The sequence below is a fragment of the Strix uralensis genome, chromosome 18 (genome assembly GCF_047716275.1).
Source record: "Strix uralensis isolate ZFMK-TIS-50842 chromosome 18, bStrUra1, whole genome shotgun sequence".
Classification (NCBI taxonomy): Eukaryota; Metazoa; Chordata; class Aves; order Strigiformes; family Strigidae; genus Strix; species Strix uralensis.
The window spans coordinates 9,123,312-9,146,838 of NC_133989.1; the positions used below are offsets into that span (position 1 = coordinate 9,123,312).

At 39.0% G+C, this 23,527-nt stretch overlaps 1 protein-coding gene across 6 annotated transcripts in view; it reads right to left on the reverse strand.

Annotated features, from left to right (window-relative positions):
- The window catches only part of PTPN1 (protein tyrosine phosphatase non-receptor type 1), a 45,609-nt gene extending 22,541 nt beyond the window's left edge, over positions 1 to 23,068 (reverse strand). The window contains exons 1-3 of one of the 6 annotated variants that reach the window (XM_074888002.1): positions 22,892 to 23,023; positions 22,086 to 22,189; positions 8,367 to 8,466 (exon numbers count right to left, since the gene is read on the reverse strand). Coding sequence is in view for 3 of the 6 variants with exons in the window: in XM_074888000.1 (XP_074744101.1) it covers positions 22,892 to 23,053 (162 nt within the window). In the remaining 3 variants the exon portion in view is untranslated. Of the gene's footprint in view, positions 1 to 6,498; positions 6,534 to 8,366; positions 8,467 to 22,085; positions 22,190 to 22,891 lie in introns of those variants that run through there. The other 5 variants (XM_074888004.1, XM_074888003.1, XM_074888000.1 and 2 more) reach the window with 5 other exon arrangements.
- Positions 23,069 to 23,527: the final 459 nt, after the last annotated feature.

Here is a 23,527-nt window from a genome sequence, read left to right on the forward strand (position 1 = left end):
ACTGATTTTTCAATTCTGATTTTTTTGAGGGTTGCAGCAGAGCCAGGGCAATCAAAGATCTACTCTAATATTAGGTTAAAGAATTACATGAGACTTCTCAAATTTCAGTAAGTTCAAAATACAGTTTGTCCTTGAAATCTGTGACCCATAACAGAAGAAGTTCAGAGTAGCTGGCAGGAACACTCTACTTCTGCTGTTCTGTAGCCATGTACTCACTGCCAAAACAGGAAACAACTGAACGGAGGGTCAGTATAAGAAAACAACTCAATTTCCCTTCTTCTTCATGTCCATCTCTAGTTTTCCTCACAGATATTCAATCTGGTCCAGAAGTGCATCTTAGACACTACTGGAAGGATAGAGACTTTTGAGAAGATGAAATGGCTTTTTCTTGACAGCTGTTGTGCAAAAGAAAAGCTTTGCTATCTGTGTCATCAAACAAAGTCAGTGCCAGGAAATAAACCACAGTCTCATTAAAGTGTCAAGAGGTTCTAACTCAGTTACTCTTCTCCTGTAAGAAAAATAATCACGGAGATGAGATCTGGATCCTGATTTGCCCAAACATTAGAAGCCTCCAGATAGAGAGTTTTGGTTTAACCTCATATCTCAAATAGACCAGTGCATCTGACAGCCTGGATATCTACGTAACTTCTAAAGGAATTTAGTCTGTGTAGCAAATCCAGACCTTAATTTGTTGCAGTATGGGTTTTGTAGGAGTTTAAAAATGTGTAATTCCTGGCCTGTAGGGTATTCTAGGCTTCATAAACTGGCAATTGTAGTTATAAACAAGCCCTCTTTTCCTAGTTACCTAGTATTTTCATTCTGACATCTCACAAACCATCTAACAGCATTATAGCTTTTACAGTGCTACCACCACACAAAAAAATCCCAACCCAACAAGGTAAAGACCATGCGTGTAGACTTTGCAGGCTTCAGGGAGGGGAGGAAAAAAGGACATAAAAACTGTACATACTAGAAGGTCAGGGAGGGATGAGAAAAGCTTCTTTTCACACCTTTTCAGAGCAAAACCAAACCACTATGCTGCATCACCAAGGTATTTTCTAGAATTTAGACAAGCTGCAAATGACAAGTTGCAAATTGGAAACAAAAGGACAAGAGTTGCCCTTGGAACCGCTGCAGATAGTTTAAAGCTTCTCAAGGGGATCTCCGGCTTCATGAAACAGGAATCATGGAATGGCTTTTTATTTATGCTCATTCAGAATCCTCCACTGTCTTTCAGAGATACTACATACAGTGTTAATAACCTCAGTTAACGTTAAGAAAGCAAGACTGTACTACTGCCCCAAATTCCTACACAATCCATTATTGCCATTTAATCTTAAAATAAATGAACTTATCTGATTAAAACATAAATAATAAAATGTAAGACTCTTGTTTTTGAGTGTCCCTTTTTCAGCAAGGTTTACAATATAACACAGTGAGTTTCAAGCTATCTGCATCAACATCACTCCATGCTCACTGTGTCATCATTTGTATAGGTATACCTGTTCACTTTCATGGTCATTAGCCACCAATATTTTAAAGTTTTACTGCTTTTTTAAGAAGTTAGATTTGTTTTGGGTTTGGGTTTTTTTTGGTGGTTTTTTTTGTTTGTTTTTTTTAAATCATCAAGCAGCTACATATTCCCCAATTTCCTCAAAATTGTGTAAACATTTCCAAACACTTGCTAGACTTTCAAGTATTTAAATTCATGGCCTCATATTTAAAAACACGGGCCTCAGAAAGCAGCTGAGGTTAATATACCAATTTGAACATTGGTGTATTAACACTTGATGTTCAGTACTAGAAGTTCTATGTATAAATCCAGAAAGCCTGACTGATTTGTAAGTTCAGTTCTGCACAGAAAAAAAAAAATCCAGTCTTTTTTAAAAGGTTTGAGATAATCTTTTGTTTAAACAATTTCAAGGATTGTGCTAGAGTAAGGGCAGAAGACTTCAGATGAAAGCTAATTAGCCTGGTTTGCACAGTTAATACACTAGTAACAGCTGGCACTCATATATGAATTTCCAGCTTCAAAAAAAATTTAGTATCTGGTTTATAGAAATAATTTCTTTTGTAAAAATCCACGATGAAACTGAGATTAAAAACTTCCTAATAGCTGTCTAACAACAACCAATTGACACTATATCTCTCAGTAACCAGAGTCCTATTTACTAAAAGATAGTAGACGGGAATGCCATGTTGACATGGTTTAATCTGTAACAGTTTTATCCAAAAACCCTTTGGCAGAAGGATGAAGATTTTTTATGTAACAGGCATTTGATCAAGCTATGAAAACCCATTTCATCTTTAGTTACAATCAACAGAATAAAATCTAGATTTTGCTCTGAATTTAACCAGGTAATTTGATGGATGAAAATCCTTGTAGAGCACATGCATACTCTACCATGAAAAGGATAAACCTACTTCTGCTTAAGTTTTTAAGATGACTGGGCAACTACAAGTACCTACAAAATGATCATCAATCCATGATCATTTATTTAGAAAAAAACCCCCGAAAATTAATTTTCCATAAAAACCAGAAGGAGCAGTGACAAGAAAAAAAAAAGATTTAGGGTTGAACAAGACTTTTCCTAACAGAAGAGAATCAAAGAGATAGAGGGAATAAACTGAAGTATCATCCTTTATGTCTTTCACTCTGTTTCAGGACCTATCATCAGGTGATGGTTCTTTACCTGTCATGACTGACCTATGGATAGCCTGGTTTTGGAGCCCTGAGAACAGGTTATTCTACCAGGCAGTGGCTAATTTATGTTCAGAAGATCAAGAAAAGGTACTGAAATAAAGGCAGGAAAACAGTGAGAATTCTTGTTCTATATAAGCACAAACCAGTTGTAAACTTCATCACCATTACAGGAATTACCCAGACCATTCTTATTCAGATTTAAATCTCACCCTTAAAAGACCACAACCTTCAAGAAAAAAGGGTTTATTATTTTCAGTCATTTCAAGTGATGTCTTAAAAAAAATATCACTCGTGTTGTTAATATCAGAAGTTTCACTTTGGGCAGAAATCAATATGCAGAAAGTGAATCAGTCGAGCCCGACTTCCTGTAAATTGATTTCAGTACACTGAAACAAGCACATTTAAAATCTTGAAGCAGAAGAATGTTCCTGTAAACGAACACAGGCACAGTTCCATTTCATAACTTACCATTCTCTCCCTTCACACAGAAGGCAAGTGAATTTGATCTGTCCAGGGCATCAAAACATTTGCAGAGACAAAAACTTGCTAATAATTATACTCCTAATTCCTGTCAGCTGTATGACAACAGCAGTAAGCAATTAAAATCATTATCAGATCCTGTCTGAAGTTGTCTTTTCACCCCTCCTCCAGGTGTCCACTCTGACTTTAATAAATACAACAGGAAGTCACCTGTGGGTTTATGGGCTGTAGGCTTGTTTGTTAGGGTTGAGTGTTTTTAAGTCATGTCTTTACTAATAAAACTACAGTTTCTAGCTTCTTCTCATGTATTTAAGACTTACTCACATGTTTAAAAAAAGAAGAAAAAGATATGCAAGAGATCCTTTAACTGAATGATTGTTTCAGAATTTAAACTTGGCCTGGCACCTGAATGACACCAATGAAATATTTTGGATCCAAGTGACATGCTGCAATAAGACCCACTTCCATCACCACCAGCACCTGAATGCCCTCATCAGGCAACAGATTCAAAGTCTTATCAGTTAAAGGCTGAAGAGATCTTTAACGATTCTTTTCTCTTATCTCCCATTTTTGACCCCATGGGCATGCTGCCCACTAAAAAGGATGTAAATTTTCAGAATATTTGTCATTTTCATTACTACTATTAACAAGGAATTTGAGAGGCTCCTAAGGTACTAGGTATTGTACCAATATAGAAGGACAATATAATCTGCCTAAAGGGAGACTCCAGGCAGTTGTTTAGTATTGGATCTACTGTCACTGTTTAAGGCACTCTGAATCAGTTGGGGATACTATTATCATGCTCATTTAATGCACTGTACCAGAATTACTACAATTACCAAAGGACCCAGAGCATTCGAACACAGAACAAGTTCTGTGGTCTTGATGAGTAATATCACACTTTCCAAATCTGAAAGCAAGCAGCCCTGCGTATTTGAGGAGCTGAAGTTTGAGTCTTTCTACTAAGGCTCGATTAAGTTTTTTAAAAAGAGACCTCATTTTAGATTAAAACATATACTTCACATTCACTGAGCTACAAACGAAACTTGTCTGTGGTATTTGTGTCCTTTCACCTTTTCCTGGAAAGTATGTTGACTAAAAGCCAAACAAACAGCACAGCACTTTAGCTGCTTAATAGACAAACACCACAGTCATTTTGCTCAGGACAAATATTTTAAAGAAACAAAATAAGATTACAAATGTTAGATTTTTTTTTAAAGAAATGCCAACATTTGTGCATTTGTCTTATCAGCAGTTTAAACATATACCATTGCAGAACTACCATTGTATTATTTTTAATTCTTTTGTAGATGACATGAGTTAAACACATCCAGATTATTAACTGGTATCTTAAGAATACTGGTCACATTAACAGAAGTCAAGTCCAGTATTCCTTATCTGCAGTGATATATGCTCATCAATAACAAGCAGAACTTCTTAAAATAACAGAACTGTCCAAGAGAAAAGAGGAGGCTACAATTCCCAAGTGATCTGAATTTTGTCAAGGTTATTTTCAAATTAAGGTATCATACGTAAGATAGAGATGTAATTGTCTAGCACACATCACAACTAGAAATTACCAGAGAAAAACAAAGTCAGCATTAGAGCAATATTTCAGCAAGCCACTGCTCTAACTTTAAAAGATACAGTTCCAGCACACAGTATGTTTCCACAACATGGCTCATACAAGCAGCTCACACAGTCACTTTCCTGATGTGATTATGAAATTATCCACAAAAGCGTAACACAAATCAGAGCTTCCAAACCCAGGGTGATTCCCCAGACATTCTAATTGGTATGATACATGTATCATGTTCTCTCCCCCAGGGAAAGACAATTTTGCCATGAAGCCAGAGCGCAGAAGTTGACAGCACAGAGTATGAGCCCAGTACTAAACCAGAGGCCTGTCCTGGAAAAGGATCTTAGGGAAAATGACAAGGTGTTTACACAGCAGTCCCAAAACACCAACCACAAATAAGCTGGGAACACAACCTCACCAACTAATTAACTTTCCCTTTTCTCCCTAATTGAAACTAATTAGGTAGCATCCATGAAGCATGAGGGATTTTAGTTAGGAGTAAGACCATGAAGTGGCCCTAAGGGACAGGTAAAGGATCTACAAAGTACACAAGACCTTAGCAACGCTTGTGATGTGGGTAAAATTGCCATCTACTACAAAGTCATCATCTCTCCTCAACCCATCATTGTGTCTATCTAGTAAAGATAAAAAAATTACCTGACAAGCTTTGGGGTATTTTATAGTTCTAATCCTCAATGGAATCCTAACAAGTCAGAGAAAGAAAAGTTGTTTTCTTAAACAGTCTCTAGCAGTAAAGTTGTTTGGTTTTTTTTCCCCAGAGAGTTTGATTTTACAGCCATACATTTAGCACAAGGACAATTCCCTGGAAGGCATCTGATTCCCCGAATAAGATCACAAGGATTTTTAACCCTGGATTTGGCAAACAGGAACATGCTTTTTACAGTTTTCAGCTTGTTCTGCAGCACTACTTTCTGTTGCAGATGGATGATGAACCATACATCTGAAAAAACCATACATCTCTCTCTTGAATGGTGCCATATCTACATTCAAGTGGTGGTCATCCAGTTACTAGTAACAAAGACCAATGACAGTTTACCAACACTACTTGAAAACAGGAAATAAGATGACCTCAGAAGTTTTGGTGGGTGCTCAAAACGAATATTAAAAACGAGGTAGAACGAGAGGTGGCTACACAAAGACAATTTGATCAAAAGCTGAAAATTCACCAATCTCAGAGAGGTCTTATAGCACTAGATGTGCTGAGCTCCTGAGTTCTTCTCATATTTACTTATCAAGCTCTTTAAGAATTCAACAACATGACTTGGCACCTTACAACACAATAATAGGGAAAGTAGGAGACTTTGTACACTCCAAGCTTTATCATCAATTCATTTTTGTTTTGCTGTTAACACGACGTTAGAATTTGCATGCAAAGGGAAAAGATAGGCTGTATGTAAGAATATGCACACACATAATCCTTTGCAAGTTCATTAGAGATTTAAAGCTACAAAAATATCCTTCTAGGACTTACAAAGGAAAATATCATACATTTTTTCACATCACTGCTATTGTCCTTTGGATGCCCTCATGTCAAGTTTGTTGTTGTTGCTGGCATTACATTCCAAAATAAACATTTATGTCAACTTGGACTGCTAAACATTAAAGGGTTTCAACGAGAAAGCGAGAGGCCTTTATGCTAGACTAGTGATTTTCATCTACCCTATCTCTTCAGAATATTCAGTTGTGTCCTCCCTCAAGAGTAGTGCAAACCCACCAGTTAAGGAAGTCACCCATTGAAGACAGTCAGAAGACACCTCCTGGTTGCTATTAAGGATGCTACGTGTTTTCTCCAAGTAGATTAGTTTTCATCCACAACGCTCAAACTCATTAGGTTTCTAACTTAGGAGTCAATGTTTGTCACTACCATTTTAGGAATCCAGCCACTTCATTGTAATGCTCTCGGGTTGACAGCTGTGTTGGAACAACTATATATTTCTCCTTTCAGAAGGGAGGCTGTTTCTCTGGGCAATTTTTTTAGGCTCTTGTAGGAATGCTTTTGTCTTCCCTGGTCCCTAGAGGCAAGGGAAGAAAGTTTTAGATTAGCTCCCCTACCCCATCATTAGCACTACAGAAAAAAGAATTGTCATTGGAAGCGGACATCATTCAGAGCCATGGGAGCCAGGCCTGGAAATCATGCATTTCCTTTACGTTTTTGCTGGGAAAGTCTTTCTAAATATAAAAGCACTTCTAGATTAATTGTCAGTGGCCTATTTTCCATGATGACACAAAACCAGAAACAAAAGGATTATTACTTAGGAATCAGAACTTCTGGAGTTTGCCTAGTTTTTATTTTCTTGATTTGAGTTGGTCTGAAAGTCTCTTACCATCATGAAAAACAGAAGTGAAAACAGGATTTTATGAAAACAGGATTAACTTGCAAGCATCATTTTCTACACCCAACACTGACTAAAACTAAACTCAGATCTTATCTACTGTAATTTAGAGGACAGAGTAAGCAAGCTACTGGTGTTAACAGAAGCAAACAGGAATTAAAATTTTTCTAAGACTTAATTCTTATCTGAAGTTAAACTAGTTATGTATGCCTTTAGAAAGCAGTCAGTTAAAGCAGTTTTAGACACCAGCTTGCCATATGTTATGTTAAAATTAGACTGATTTTTTTTTTTTAAAAAAAGAAAATTTATGCATGAAGTATGTCTATTTGGTACAGAGATTTTGAGGAATGCTTTTGCTCATGCAGTTATCTTTGCAGAAAGCACCAAATAAAGCTTATTAGAAAAAATAAACTAGTTCAGAACATAATTTTGAAGTTAATCTTGACAATATCTCATAGAGCTGTACACACTTTAGACAAAGCAAGTTCCACCAGCACTGTTTTCCAAATTTTTATTAGTGCAGTTATTTCATAGTCTGCAGAAGTACAGTTCACTGCAATGATTTTTAGATTTCAGGATTTTATAGTAATTTTTACAGGATCTGTACAATGAACATACATCAAGGATCAACAGAAAAACATTTTGAATGCAAACAACAGCATGCAAGAAATTCCTGTATAATGGAGAAAGGCAACTTTCTTGGAGGGCAAGAAAAAGGGGAATATGTATGCTAGACAGACTATATGTAAGCAGCTTACAGAAAACAGTTACTTCATTCCAGGGCTCATGCCTCTTCCTCTGAGAATGCTTTTAGTTTGAATTCATACAAATCAGAGACATGATTTTAGCGTAACACAGCCCAAAAGCCAACTGAGGTGTTCTGTTGTGTCTCTATATTCACAGTTTGTTCGATTTTAAAAGTAATGTACCAGTTGCACTAAAATTGTTTATTGTACCTAGTTTGTCAGTGTGATAAACACACATTAATATAATTTTTCAAAGTAATAACATGGGTTCCATTGAGAACTGGAGACATTATAAACTGGCTAAAAATAGTAATTTGAATTCCTAGCTTAGTCAGCTTGGCAGAAACAGCTGTGTTCACTGTACCCTCTAATTAGTTTGCATATTATAAGAGTTCCAAAGGTTATTTCCCTCTCAGAAACCTACTAAATTAGCCTTCACAGCACAATACTGTTACCATATCAAATGCAACAGCAACAAATTTATTCAGACTTTAGAGACTTACCACTATTTTTTCTGTAATGTTTCATTTATAAAGGCATATATTCTTATTTGATAAGGTAAAGGCAATCTCCTCTCTATCTGGAGCATTCAGAAGAGCCTGTCTTGAAAGGAAAAGAAAAGGTCCAGTTCATAGCTGCTTGCTTATGAACATGTACTCCTTGTTTAAAGAGCTCTGAACTCTAGTTTCAGTCATCAATGCACAAAAGTGTTCACAGAGCTCCTGTATCTATCCAGCAGCAAAAGCATGAAACAGAGAGACTTGAACACACTTCTCAAACACAACACACCAGAACTGCCATGAAGGGTTTTTGTGAGCCCTCTGTGTTTTTCTAAAAACCTGGAGGTTGCTATTTCAGAGCCATTTTTGTTTAGATGATGGAAGAAATGCATTAGAAATCAAAGGCATTTTTTTTAGCCAAACTGTACATTTAACACTGTATCTTGGCAACACAGCCCAAGTTTCTGCTACATAAACTTCTGAATACTTTACATTGCATAGGTGAGACTTTCAAAATGCTGACTGTCCCACCAACAGCCAAAAGATCATTGGATTTACATGGCAGAAGTTGTGGCAAGCCAATGTGGAACATGCTTGAATATAAACTAATGGTCAGATTTTAAAATTAAAACATAGGTGGATCTACATGTGCCAGATTCTCACTCTGCAGAAACAAGTATATCAGTAATGAAGAATGAAAGAGGAGGAGAAGCAACGTGCCTTACCACAGTGCATTTAAAATTGGCATTCACAAATAAGTCATATTTAAGACATCACATTTTTGGTTTATATATGTAAGTTATTTTATTAGTATTTTTATAAACAGAAAAGGTAAGAGAATAATTTATTGAAATATATTTCTATTGGTGAAAGCATATTTCAAGATCTACTTTTTTCAGAGGCAACTATGAAAAACTACCACAACATAAAAATCTGTGTTAAACCTTTAAAAGAACAAGCAGAGTAATACCAGTAAATGTTTAATATGAAAAAGAAAGGACTCAGTTCTAATTCAAGTGGACTCTGTTCATTACTTTGAAACACTGAGCAAATGCAGTCAAGAGTTTAAATGTTTTTTTCCTCTCACGGCTAAGGGGTGTCACTCTGCATAAATTTCATTCACATGGGGTACTCTAATAATCTAAAAACTAAATATATTCCAATATATTTGCAAATGTTAAGGGAATAAAGTCACATCATGACTACAATGTGGCACATATTCAGACCATGTCAGTATTATTTTTGTTTTTAGAATACTATGGGACAGGCAACAGCCATATTTCCAACTTTCTACCAATTCCATCAAAATTCTCCAAGTTATGAGTTTGTATGTAGAGGAAGTACTAAAACACACAAGAAAGGAAGTGGCAGGAATTGTTAAATAGGAAGTTGTGAACTCTGCGTTACCTATGAAAAAAAAAAAAGCAAAGAAAAAAAGAAAAAAGGTATCTACATCCTATTTAGGGGTAAACTTCATTTCCTTGAAGATGTTTGTACCATACGTTGTTTTACTGGCTTTCTTGAGATGCAATTTTTAAGTGAAAAATGTGAGGGCGATTACTAGATTTATTTCCACCAAGAAACCCTGTTCATTTAAAATGATGAACCAAAAGTTACAACAGGTACTCGCTCCATAATGTAAGTGGGTTTCCCTCCTGCATTCTGTTTCTTCGCTACAAATTAGGGTATAATACAAAATCCCAGCAAATTCTAACCTATGGCATAAGAATGCTTCACCGTCTTGGCCACTAGTAAGAACACGGGTAATGGAACTAAAGATTCATTCTGCCAAAGCATACTCATTACACTATTACCAAAAGCTTTTTACCATTTCTAACACAAAGAGATTCAAGTTTAAAGAGAATGTACAATTAACAGGATTGCACAAACCACATTCATGCCTCTGCGTGCAGAGAATGGCCAAACTCGAGCTTTGCTCCTACAACGCCACCAGCAAACAGTCATGCTTTTAGTAGTTACATTTTTCAGCATGCTGCCCAAATCTGTATTTGGGAACTTTAAGTAGTTGTAACTGCTCACCTACCATTCCCAGAAAGAAGCTACAAGTATCCTTTCTTAAACTAAAGAAAGACTTTTGGACTGAAATCTGAAGAAACACACTGGATTACAAATTCACACGAACAGCCTGGGATCTGTTTAATATGGCTGTTGCTGTTATAATCACAGATGCCCACTTCACTGTACTTATAATATTCAAATTTGGAAAGGAAAATTTTAGAGATGATTAAAAGCATACTGAATTCATTGAATGGTGCAACCTACAGGTTGCCAAGCTACTGCAATGCACACAAAAACCTGCTGAGAACAAACAGTACTGCTGAAAACAGATGTTAGATAAAGCAGAATTAGGATACTCCTGTTTTCTCTCATGACTGTCTAATACGTGTTTAGAAACCAATCTAAGCTAAGCTAGTTTAATATTAAAGCTTACAGCTTTCTAAACCTCAGCTCAGAGTCTATGGACCAAATACAGTTTTGGGGCTAAGTCAAACACTGATGCTCTTTCCCCCATCCCCACAGACAGAAGCTTACGCATTTGTTTACCTGACTATATGACTGTCAGGTCACGTAAGGGCTGAACAGGCCACGTGACAGATGCACAAGCATGTTGTCTGATGATGGGGACAGAACAGACTGTTCAGCCTTCACATGGCTCCAGGACAGAATGGTTGGGCACCTCTGTTCTACACCAAGGTTTAACAGAAGAAGTTGCACTTAAAGCTGAATGTTTACGCAACTACTTCCAGAGTAGTAAACCATTCTAAGAAAAAAAAAAAAAAAAAATAGAAAAATCAATACCTTTTTGGGGAAGAGAAACTTAACCCTTAAATGCTGACAGCAGAGATGTAGCATTTACTGAACTGACATTCAAAGAAGTTCAGTTACTTAGATCTGAGGTAGGTTTCTGAGTACTTTGCTTTACTAGCTGACCTTCACAGACAAATAATAATGCATATTAAGTCTTTAGTCACAGTAGATATCAATATTGCATTTTACTTATCATAAGCAGTTCCCAGTGTGCGTTAGCATTTAGTTCTCACTTAGCAAAGGTGAATAAAAGTACGTCTTCAGAAAAGACAATGTGTAAGAAAATCTGCCTATGGCCAATGAGCTTGAGAACTTCCTGTGGAAAGATACAACCTCTCCCTCAATCCAAAAGCAGCCATATCTTAAGTGGTAAAAGTTATTCTATATTTTATTATTTCTGCAAGTTGCAAAGCAATACTTTAAGACACTGACAGAACCAATCCTGTGTTACTAGAGATTGTTTTAACTGTCACTGCAGTGAGAGAGAGCTTTCACTTCCAGCTGTGCAGGTCATCTCCCCATCTGAAAGCAACTGAGACTTTAAAAAACAAATGTCAGTGTTAAACAGGCACATCACATAACCAAGATAAGCTTTCACAGACATCTTAATGCAGGATAGATTAGCACTCTGCACACCAGTACATGAAAAAGACTGCAAAACTTGACAAGGTAGGCCTTCAAAGGACTATTTAATCCTCCCCACGCTAATGAAACAGATTTGTGAGTAAAAGTAAGTTGCATGGATCAGATGAGATAAACAATTTTGCCACTTCATGCATCTACTAGTACTGCTAGTTTAAAATAATTCACTCTGAGAACACCAATTGGTTTAGCAAAGACAAGCAAATATCGTAACTTCTGCCCCTATACTGACAGCATCCTCTCTGCAAATGCACGACTCCTATTACTTCCTATACTCCTCTTTCACAGCCCAGACACAGGGCTGGACCTCACGCACCACACCCACAGCGCCACTAGACTCTTGCTCATCATGTTCCACTTCCTGGCAGCCAGAGCCGGTTATCAGTCTTGACTAAACATGCTTTATAATTTGGTGGCTATCTCAAACCCTCATTTGCAGTCTTAGCACGTATCTGGAACAGCTACGGGGGGGGGAAGTATACAACGCAGTAACTTCCAACATCTTTAAAAAACTCGTCACCCCTATCACAACCCTTTCCATTCCCCTGCCCCCAAAAGACGGTTAGACTGAAGCTTCTGAGCACTGATCGACAAATAAAGGTTATTGACTATCAGATCACACAAAAGTGCCTCTTAAAAAAACAGTGCTGAGGGCAAAGCATTTTTACTAGAAGATTGGATTATTTTTCTCTAAGTATTCCAAGATAGAATTTGGCATATAGAGAGGTAGTTTTATATGGAGAACACACTGTTAGCAAAGACTTTAGCACAAGAAAACCCTAAAGATGTAGACATTACATGAAAACAATAAATGTTTGAGTGTTTGCTCCTAAATAGGTAGCAATATTAACTTATTTAGCTACTCTTAAAAAGATAATAAGCACCTAACAGTTACCCAAAATCCCCACTTCACGTGGTAAAGAATTTAGCAGACACAACAGCAAATAAGGAATTTCCTGCTGTCAATCAGTCACAGAAACGTAGTCTGTATGCTGGACTGCATAAAGCAATCAAGTAAAGCCTGGCATAATGGACTTGCTCCTAACAGAGGTTCTGAATGGTAAGCTTTACACAGACTATAAACAAGAAATCCATGAAGTCTTTCTGCTGTGCCTGCTTCTTGACAAGCTTTAAAAAGACTTGTAAGATTAGACCTCTTCACTAATGCTCTCATGTTGGCTAATAAATCCAGTAACTTAGCAGCTGTAAAGATTTTACATATTTTCAACCTCCTGTTCCAGTCTTTCACCTCTACTGAAAAGAAGACGAGTCTGATGGACACAGAACAAACAAGCTCCAGCACCTGGGGGTACCCCCCAAAACCGGCCCTGTCCAGAGAGGACAGCTGACTGCCTCGGGGTTTTGAACCTCAGGCTGCTTAGATGCTCCCTTTGACCCAGCCAAAACTACCTGTGCTCACCACCCAGCTTTGCCTCTGCGTGCCTCTGCCAACCAAAGCCAGATTGCCACATGCTCTTTCACAGCTCAGCTGTCTGTTCATAGGTGTCAGTTAGAGTGATGATTGTAGAAGAATTGAGAGCAATTGCTATCGAAAGGGAAATTATTAATGAGCCACCTATGTAATATTGCTCACTGGCAAATCAAACAACTGACCCCCCCCAACTCAATATTCCATTTTTCAGCACACTACCAATTCAACCACAGCTAATGTTGTAATATGCAAGGATAAAAAGGGTGGGTTTGTTGGTTCACAACATGTTGTCCTTCACATATTTACTATACTAGTTTTGAAACAGTACAAGGGCAGATCTGCTCTGGTCATGAAACACTTCAGGCCAATTCTAAGAAGATATCAATACTGGGAATGAAAACATTGTACAAGTTGAAACCAGATTCTTGCTCATGTCATCCTACAGACACTGCCGAGCACTGTGCAGTTCTAGGTAGCAAACTGCGATTTAATTTTGAAAATTCTGTGTTGTCAAGTTTAAGATACAAGTGACAATGTTGCTTTCCAATTTAATTAAACTGTAAAGGGAATAAACAAAAACATTTTCTAGAGTTGGATAGCTGTCCACTCCCCCATCCTTTGGTGGTTAAAACCTTCCCCATTCTTCTTCCACTTCTGGAACTATTCAGAAAATTTCTAAAATGTGTGTATATGTATTTTGGCTATTTAATAATCTATGTAGTATTTTTCCAGTTCTTGCTCCAATGACCCATCCTCTCCTTTCCAAAAGGAGTTCCTCTTACTAAAACCTTACTAAAAACTCTGTCAGAGTTCTGTTTTTCCAGTAGCCCCCATCTTTAGCCATTTATGCCTGCACAACACAGAGCAAGGATGTACATTCTACACAAGGATGGCAGAGTTTTATTCCTATTTCAAGCAGCTGCAATGACTGTACAGAACACCGTGGAAAAAATAGGCCCTATACTGTATAATGGAATCAAGATCTTCTGAACTAGTATGGGTTATTTTTCCTGTCAGAAAAAGGAAGTATACTCTTCCTTAGTCGAAAATGCATTTTTAAAATAGATTTCACATTTTACTTCCTGTGATCGCATTAAAAGGTCACACTGTTTATGCTACTGTAACCTGTTACTCTGGGATTAGAAATGATATAAACAAGCAATTCTCATTCAAATGTGCACAAGGGAAGAAGGTTATGAGAACATTCCTCTTTATGTGTAGACTACTTGTTCTTGTTCCAAATAAATATAAAAAAAATCTGAGAAACAGAGTGTCTTTTGTAGAACGGCTCACAGCATCAAGTACTTGATGAATCAAGCACTTCACAGAAAAAGCATAAAATTCTGGGAACTTGAGATACAAGAAAAAGCACCTGAAAGATCACAAATAGAACAGGTCCTTTAAGTTCAAAATACTGCTATTTAGTAGCATTTTTAACAAGCAACTATTTTAGTCCAAAAAGTATAGCAAGCTTTCTTCCCAGAGGGGAGAGTTTCCTCTCTGCCTGCAGTGAGATCTGCATAGTTCCACACTTGCCACTGGAAGAGCATGGAAGTTCTTCTACAATTGCCAATATCGGCAGAATGCAAAACTTGCTTTGTTGTTGCTTTATTTCCTATTTCTACTAATGTCGAAACTGTTTTAACCTTATTCTAAGTACAGGAAAAAGACTGCACCACACGATTCAAATCTGATTCAACAATCTCTTAACAGTTGGTGAGACAAGTAACTCTTCCTCGTCATTGATGTCTTCACACTCAGTGCTGAAGGTGACTTTTTACCCCTTGAACCACATGTTCCCAAAGCATCCACCAACAACCAAGAGCTGAGACAACTATGGAACTACTTAAAGGCCTGGATCCTAACACAGAAGGAAACAAGATGTCCTATATACAAAGTAGAAATACAGTTTCAGTCCCTAACAATGGAAACAGGCCTCTGAAACAGGCCTTTAATGTATCAGCATGCTACATACGTAAATCCAATATGAGATTAATGCTGGATTCAGTGGAAAGGTTTTTTTACCTCTCTACTTTCTTTTGTGAAGGATATGCCCGACTAGGAAGCAGGACCGTCCAAATACTTTTTCATTCCAGAGGTTAACAAATCAGCAACTAAATAAGGTACGTGTTCAGTATCGGTGATACCAAAAAAAATTCTGCTTTATAGTATAATTTATTATGCCAACAAGGACAGGTAGGAGACAGCAAGACAGTATAAGTTGAAAACAAATGCCACTAGAGAAAAAAGATAACACACACACACCCAGTTTGGGAGGAATCACATCTGACAGTGTCGATGATAAGTATTTTGAGTTGAAAAATATAGAGACTCTAGCTACAACAGTTAAAAACACAGATCTCTCAAGTAAGCTGGCTGTATTTATGCTGCTTTCACAAGTAGTTGCCCTTTACCAACTCGTTACTCCACTACTTACGAATGCAAAACCAGTAACTTATGGAAATAATGTGTTTATCAGTCCATATTCTAGGATAAAGTATTGTGCAAGGTGAAAACATATGGAAACAGAACCTACAGAATTAGAAAGAAGAAAAAAATGAATTAAAAACCTTTCCAAAAGTTTCATATTGTGCTAGCTCATTTTCCTTCCCAACAAGGACATTACATTTTTACTGCTGTCCTACGAACCTTTTTTCTTAAATGTAAAAAGCACAAACCCAACTTGAAAGTAGATCAGCTATCACTATTAGCAGAATCACATGAATTTCCAAGAATCACTTTTATCACTTTTTCTTAGTATAATATGACAGGCAAGCTGTTGAATCCTAGCTGTGTTTTGCGTGGGTGAGAGAAAAAGCACATCTAAATTCACAGGGTTGGGTAGAAAATGAATTGGCATTTGTACTACATGATCTACAAAGTGAACACACAAAGGCATTTTGATGCTGTATCATAGTGCCTCTCCCAGCCAAACCAGCAAGGGCATGTCTACTGGCACCAGAAAGATAAACAAAAAAATGTTTCTTGTGCAAATCAACATGAAACAAGTTGACCAATGACTAAAAAAAATAAATATCTCAATGGTAAGTGCTGTAAACATCAAAGCTTACAGATCGGATCAAGTTCATGTTATTAATTATGAACATTTCAGAGACTCTGTTTCTACATTTTCATAAATTTGCTTTTAGAAAAAAATGCACACATTGTTCACTAGGGCTGCTTTCCTCTGACAGTGATGCTGTACACACTTTTACAGAGGTACAGATACACATGTTCCAGTCTAATAGTTCTAGTCTAGTCTAATATTTTAAAAATAACAAAGTTTTAAATTTATGTAATTCTGTAAAATGTCTGAACACTGACAGCACTTCAGATCAGCACTGAAGATGATGCAAAACCTTAGGCAATCCCCTAATGTTTGTCTTGTATCTCAGTTTATACTCACCTTTTTCCAAATCAGTATTCCAGAAATAAGCAGAATTAAGTAAAAACTTTAATATGAAATCCTGCACTCGGGAACATTCTAATTAACCACTAAGGGATTGGGGTGTTTTTGTTTCTTTTGTTAATGTGTTAGGTTTATGGCACAATATTCAATTTTCAAGTTTTTATCAATTCATTGTTAATAAGCCTGCTACTCAACTCACATTTTGAAAAACTTTCACTCTATGCAGAGAACTTCCACTGCTCGACAACAGGCCTCTGTTTTAAGAGGAGAACAAAATTACAAGAAAGACTATGGTCACAGGAGAAAATCCTCCTATGATGTTGAACTGCCTGAACCATTACAGGAGCTGAGCTTTTTGTCACACAGTGCTAACCTCATTTGCAGGCACTTAAAAAAACCCTAACACACAAAACCTAAAACCCTACTAGAAAACTTAATTTTATCAGTAACAGAATACTGATACTGTATGTGTGGTTTTGGTTCCTTCCCTTTTGTGTTACAAAAGGCATAAAAGTAATTTTGTTTTTTAAAAAAAAAGCTCTCTAACACATTACTGAATATAAATCTCATTTTGCATATGGTGAGACTAAAGAGAAAACTAGTTTATTTGACTATGGGAAAACAAATCCAGTGGCATATCTGGTGACTGAAACAACCCACCCAATTCTCACATTCACTGGAGCACAAGCAAGCACTTCAAGCTTTTAGCCCTTTTTATAGATTTTTTTTTCTTTTGTTTGTAAACTCTTTTTCCTCCTCCATTTTCTTTCAATTAGAAGATGTACACTTTGACTCATACACGAATTCTGAATTTTAAGGAATCGGTTAGTATCCTCAGGTATTTAATGAGGCTAAATTCACAATCCAAATAGATTATTATGTCATGCTAGTGACACTGATCTAAAACCTGAGAACTTGTACATTTCCAAGAAAGCAGCAGTGATATTTGTGTTAACCACAGCTTAGAAAGTCTCAGGTAAAGAGAACCCTTGGAGAAAGTCCATTTGCAAAGCAAGTATTACAAGAAGAGATTTCATTTTAATGTTTAGTTAACTGTAGAATGAACTGTTAATTCAAACCTACTCAGAATATTTAGAAAGTTATTTTAGTTTCAAAAATACTTGGTCGTCTACTACCACATTTTATTCTCTACTTACAAGGGCTATTTCTATTTGAATTTAACATCATTTGGCATGTGGCCAACACTGCATTCTCCTTAACTGTCCGTTTCCTTCTATATATGTACCCTTACAGCAGACAGAGAAAGAGGAATAAATAACATGTGGAAGAACACACTAAAACCGTAAAAGCCTTCTGAAGCACTGAGAAGCAGATGTAGTACTGTCTGCATGTTGTATGATTTCTAGATATTTAGCAACTGACGTCCCCTTAACAGTACGCCACATCAGGCTCCATTTTTCAATGTTCTACTTATAGCAATACTATCACAGAAGATTTAGATTCAAGTACTCCAATTTTAAACTCTGAAAACCAAGCAAAATAAGCAAAACTAAGCAGCTTAGTAGCTCCATATAATGGGACTTGCACAATCTCACATTTGCCATCAGTAGACACAATCAGTCTTGATCCGGAAAATTTAGTCTAAGTAACCGCTGCAGCAGAGTACCCTGAAACATTCTCAGTAGCACAAAACATACTGTCACTTGCAATTGAAAGTAAACTGTTTTTCATGGAGAGGATACTGACTTTGCAAGCCACAGAGACTTAGCTACTTCATCGTTGTTAGCCTCTCCCACACTTGTATCAAGATTCAGTGGCTGTATAGCACTGGAAAACATGGAATATCTTTAGCTGTACTGAAGGAAAAAAGAGCCTCCCTGCAACTATCAGTTCTAAACTAGCTTTCCATAACCAGAGCCAATTAAGCTAAGCCTCGAATGAATCAACATAGCATGAATTAAGAAGTGGCAGGGCATGCATGCAGAGACCTGCACTTTCAAGTAGCAAGAACTGGCAGAATAAAGCTCAAAGATGCATTTATCATAAGTCATGCTCATGCCACAATTTATCTGCTGCAAAGAAGGTTAAAGTTTTTTAGCACCAGAGCAAAAGAGTAACCCAAATGCTTACAGACTGCAGCAGCACAGAGTCTGAACTCTCACTGCAGTTTATAAACCGAAAACACTAGTAGAACTTCCTGTTCATTTACTTTAAATACACAACACAACCACACCATTATAAGTCTACAGGGTCAACCATTTCACAGTTTACTTTCAACATTAAAATCTACATATTCTAGAAATACTCTTCCAGAGAAAGTGCATACATAAAAAACTTCCCATGCCTTTTCTCTCTTAACAGATATACAAAATGTTCACAATAGCTTTCTACCTTCCTCCCCAAACCTGAGTAAAGCTTATTAACTTTCATAATTTGTAGTATTTTTAGTTTAGCTTATAGAGGTTTGGAAAAAAAAGTAACTCACGTTAATATTAGTTTAAAATACCCTCAAAAATTAATAAAGAAACTGAGAATAGTTACGTGTCTCTTACAGGCCTCAAACCAAACTGTAACTACACTTCAGCTTTCCAGAGCACACACAGCAGTGAGTTGTTTTCAGTATACTTACTCACTTACAAACATGTTTGAAAATCCAGACTCTATCCAGTTCTTATTTTATATTCTACTGACTATAAAAATTAGAAGAGAGTACACATTTTAGTTGAATTTTGCTACCTTCACATGGAAAACTCTGTATAAGCCGTCCCCATAGATGTTTCTGTAAAACCAAGTGTCAGCTCTGCCTCCACCCATATAGTATTGGATCCCTAGTTGAATGGTAGATCAGTAAATAATTCAGAGGTATCTTTACTGTAACTGATAAGCACATCAAAGTTAGTATCATTAGCCAAGATACTAAAGTCAGCATATCTAGTTTATACAAACACAAGAAGCAACTCTACCTGTATTTGTGTTGTGTTTTTAAGACAATATCTCATTTTATCACCATGTGTAAGAAGTCAGAAACTAAAATACCTCCCAAAATTCTGAAAGACTTCAGCATATAAAATTTCTATGAAAATCTGATATTGCACTCACTGTGAGCAAATGCACATTCAATGTTCCTTTGATATTCTGGACAAATATCTGTATCTTTTTCTCCCCTGCTCTAACAGCAAGCCTAAACTGTGCTTTTCTTAGCTTTGGGCTATTGCTTTTTTGTTGTGACATCTCCACAGTGAATGCTTTTCATTCCTATTGATACTTTGAATGATATTTATGCAGGGTGCATATCATTCACTTACCCTTAAGCATTTGTTTTCTGTTGCATACATCTACCACAGTTATTGCATTGCAAAGCTCACATTTAATCTGCTGTCCATTTTCCTTTAACTTACTGTTTTATGGCAGAGGACTTTAATTTGAATGGGCATTTCTTATGCTTAGATCAGGTCTCATATTATCGGTCATCTTCTAAGTGTGTTTCTCTACAATACAAGCAACAGCCAGAAGCAGACCAGTCCTTTTTATCTATTGGGTCTCTGAACAACTTTTACAAAATCTCATGGCTCATAGTTCCTGTAGCAAGTAAATCTTCATGAAAGTAAGGGACAGTGCTGGGTATTAAAAAAAAAAAAAAAACCCAAACAACAAAAACCCCAACAAAACACGGAGAACTTCAAGTGCTCACCCTGTTTTGACCAGCTGTAGCAGAGAATAGTTACACTACAGATGCCGTGCCCAAGACATAATGGTCAAAAAATCACCTACATAAGGTCTTCTTTTTGAAGTCTTTGTTCCCATTCTGTGATTACTTAGTTTTTAAAAAAAACCCCAAAACCTTAATTTTTATTCTTTCACAACTGTACTATTATCATAGTTGAACATAGCTTCCCCTTGTCCAAAAAAAAAGAAGCTTGGACAATTTTAACCCTTCAAAGTCACATGGCACCCAGACAAGTCTCCTTGTAGCCATCCTTCCAATTAGCTTCACCTCTCTGTAGCATTCATAATTCCTCCCCTAGATGCCCTGCAGTTCTCTATCTCTTGATAATAGATTTAGCCAAGAAACAAGAGGAAGTAAATTGCGTTATGTTTCACTTGGAATACCTGTGAACAGTTTTGAATTTTAGCAGTTACAATCAACACTTTGATACTAGAAGCCTATGGTATAATTAACTTGAAGGAAAACTTTTTTCTGCACCAATAACATGTATTATTCTACTTACTCCAGTCTTCAGGCAAAGATTGGTATTTGTAGAAAAAACGCATTGTTAATGTCACAGCCCAGACATCAAAAGCACAGATTATAGTGAAGTACATTGTTCTTCCAGATGTACATGATCTGCCAAGATGTCATTTTCAACAGCTGATATTTAAAAGCAGGATGTAGTTGAAAAACTGAGTTACATGACATAAATGCACATGCTTACTAATCAATCTTAAGGAAGAAAAAAAAGAAAAAACCCACATCTCGTGCCTGTCAATAGTTGGATGCAAATCAAAGAATCACTTTAGGCGTTTGGTTTGGTTTTTTTGGTTGCGTTTTTTTTTTTTTGTTGTTGAGTTGAATTTTAGTCCTCAATCAAACGTCGTGCTGTGCCAGTCTAAGCAGGCTACTGAGTCACATCATTCAAAGAAAGTAGGACAAAAATATCACTGAATGCTGATCCCCCATTGAAAATATGCCACAGTCCCTCATTCTCCTTATACATTTCACTTCTGTAATTAAATAGTACCCGTAGAAATATACCACCTCCATTAGAGAGCTATATTACTCAAAATCATTTCCTGAGCACTAAGCCTGCAACGCACCAAATCGTCAAGAACAGTTTAGCAAAAACATAACGTCATATATGCACATGACTTTCAACTGATACAGTTAGAAAGCACTGAAACTCTGCAGGAAATGAAATTCTCTAACAAAAAATGGACCTTCTGAAAAGCACACTCAAAATTTCATGCTTATGCTCTAGTTACCAAACAACTGGACATGTTTGCAAGCTACTACTTTTAAAACCTGCCTGCTGCGATGCTGAAACCAGAGTTCATTTATTTCACTTTTGTAAACCTCCACTCCTTCTTTTAAATGTCTATTGCCAGAGAATTTCACAGTGAAAGGGGAGCAAAGCCCAACTTCTGTGTTGCAAATACGAACTCATTAGTTTATGCAATATACCAGCTTAAACATTCAAATGGATTTTACAGTGACGCTGCCTGATCTGACTGAACACACAACCATTCATGTACTTGATCTTCTCTTAAGCTTCATTTTGGATAAATGCGCAAAGAACTTTTTCAAGAGAAAAGCCCTAATTTCTGTTCATTGTAGGTGTGAGGCTGGATCCAGTCGGCCAAGATTCTTACAAGCATTCATATTTGCCACGCAGGTTTTTTAAAATGTCACAAAAAATCTAAACGCAGTAAACGAAATAATAAAAAATAGTACCAGAAAATTGCACAAGTGTTACTAACAAGCTGTTTTCGGGCTTGGTTCTAATATTAAAGTGACTGAAAAGCTAGGTGCATGCAATGCTGCCCATCACTGTTTTTCTGTAAGAAAAAAACAAAAGACAAAGACGAGACTTAGATTTACTCCCTCAAGGTTAGGAAGGTGCCAGGTTTAAACGGTCACTGAGAGTTCGGGTCCACGCTTAGCTCCAAGCGGAACCCTGAGGAGGGCAGGAGCGCGGCCGAGGGATCTCGCAGAGGAAGCTCCTTCCCAGGCGCGGGGGCAGGAGGCGCGGGGGCAGGAGGCGCGGGGGCAGGAGGCGCGGGGGCAGGAGGCGCGGGGGCAGGAGGCGCGGGGCCGGGGAGCGCAGCGGGAGGCCCCGGCCCGCCGGAGCCCCGTGGCACTGCCGTGCCGCTGCGGGGGGTAGCGGCGCCCCGCACCCGCCGCCCCCGCGGGACGAAGGAGGTGAGGGGGGCTTTGCTGCGGAGGGGGGGGGGGGGCTCCCTCTGCCCCCTCAGCGCCGGGAGAAAGGGGAAGGCGGGCAGAGCGGAGCGGCCGGCCAGCCCGCAGCTTGTTGCGGGAGGGGAGCGGGGAAGGGGAAGCTCCGACCCAGGGAGAGGGGAGGCGGAGGGCAGCGCTCCCCCCGCAGGGCCCTCGGCAGCTGGGGCGCACACACGCCGCGGGGCTGGGGCTGGGGGGGAGCAGAATCAGGCGGCCGCGGAGAGGGGGTGAGGGAAGGAGCGCTCCCCGCCTCAGCGCCGGGGCAGAGCCGAGCCCAGCCGGGCCAGGCGGCTGCCCCTCACCTGGTAGATGGCGGCCCAGCTGGCGGCCTGGTCGAGCCGGTGGAACTCCTTCTCGATCTCCATGGTGGGGGCGCCGCGCCCGGCCTGGCCCCCCAGCGCCGCTCCCACCCGCCGCTCCGGCAGCTCCGGCTGCTCCCGAGGCCGCGGCTGCCCGCTCTGCATGTCACCCCTCCCTTCACCCCGCCGGAACTACGCAGCCCGCCCCGGCGACGCGACGTCCGGGGCGGCCGCGGGGCCTGCGGGGCGGCGGGAGAGGCGGCGGCCTGCGGAGGGGCTGTGGCGGGCACTGCCCGCTCGCCTCAGGCCGGGGAGGCAGCGCCGTCCTCCCGCCGGGGCGCGGCTGCCCCTCGGCCCCCTCAGCCGGCAGAGAGCCGCTGTGGGCGGCAAACGGGGCGGGCTCGGGGGCCGCCAGCGCCGCCGTCCCGACCGGGGCCGCACTGACAGGTAGGGCGGCCCCGGCAGGGTGAGGGGCCGCAGGCTGGAGGTGGCGGCGGGGGGTCCCGGCCTGTGCGCGGCACCGGGACACAGCAGACGGGGCCTTCGGTTGTAGCTCTTCGGGCCCCAGGCTGGCGTCCCGTGGTTTCGGGGCCGCGAGGAAGGGCTTGAGCCACGTTTTCGAGCTCTTCGTCTGCGGCA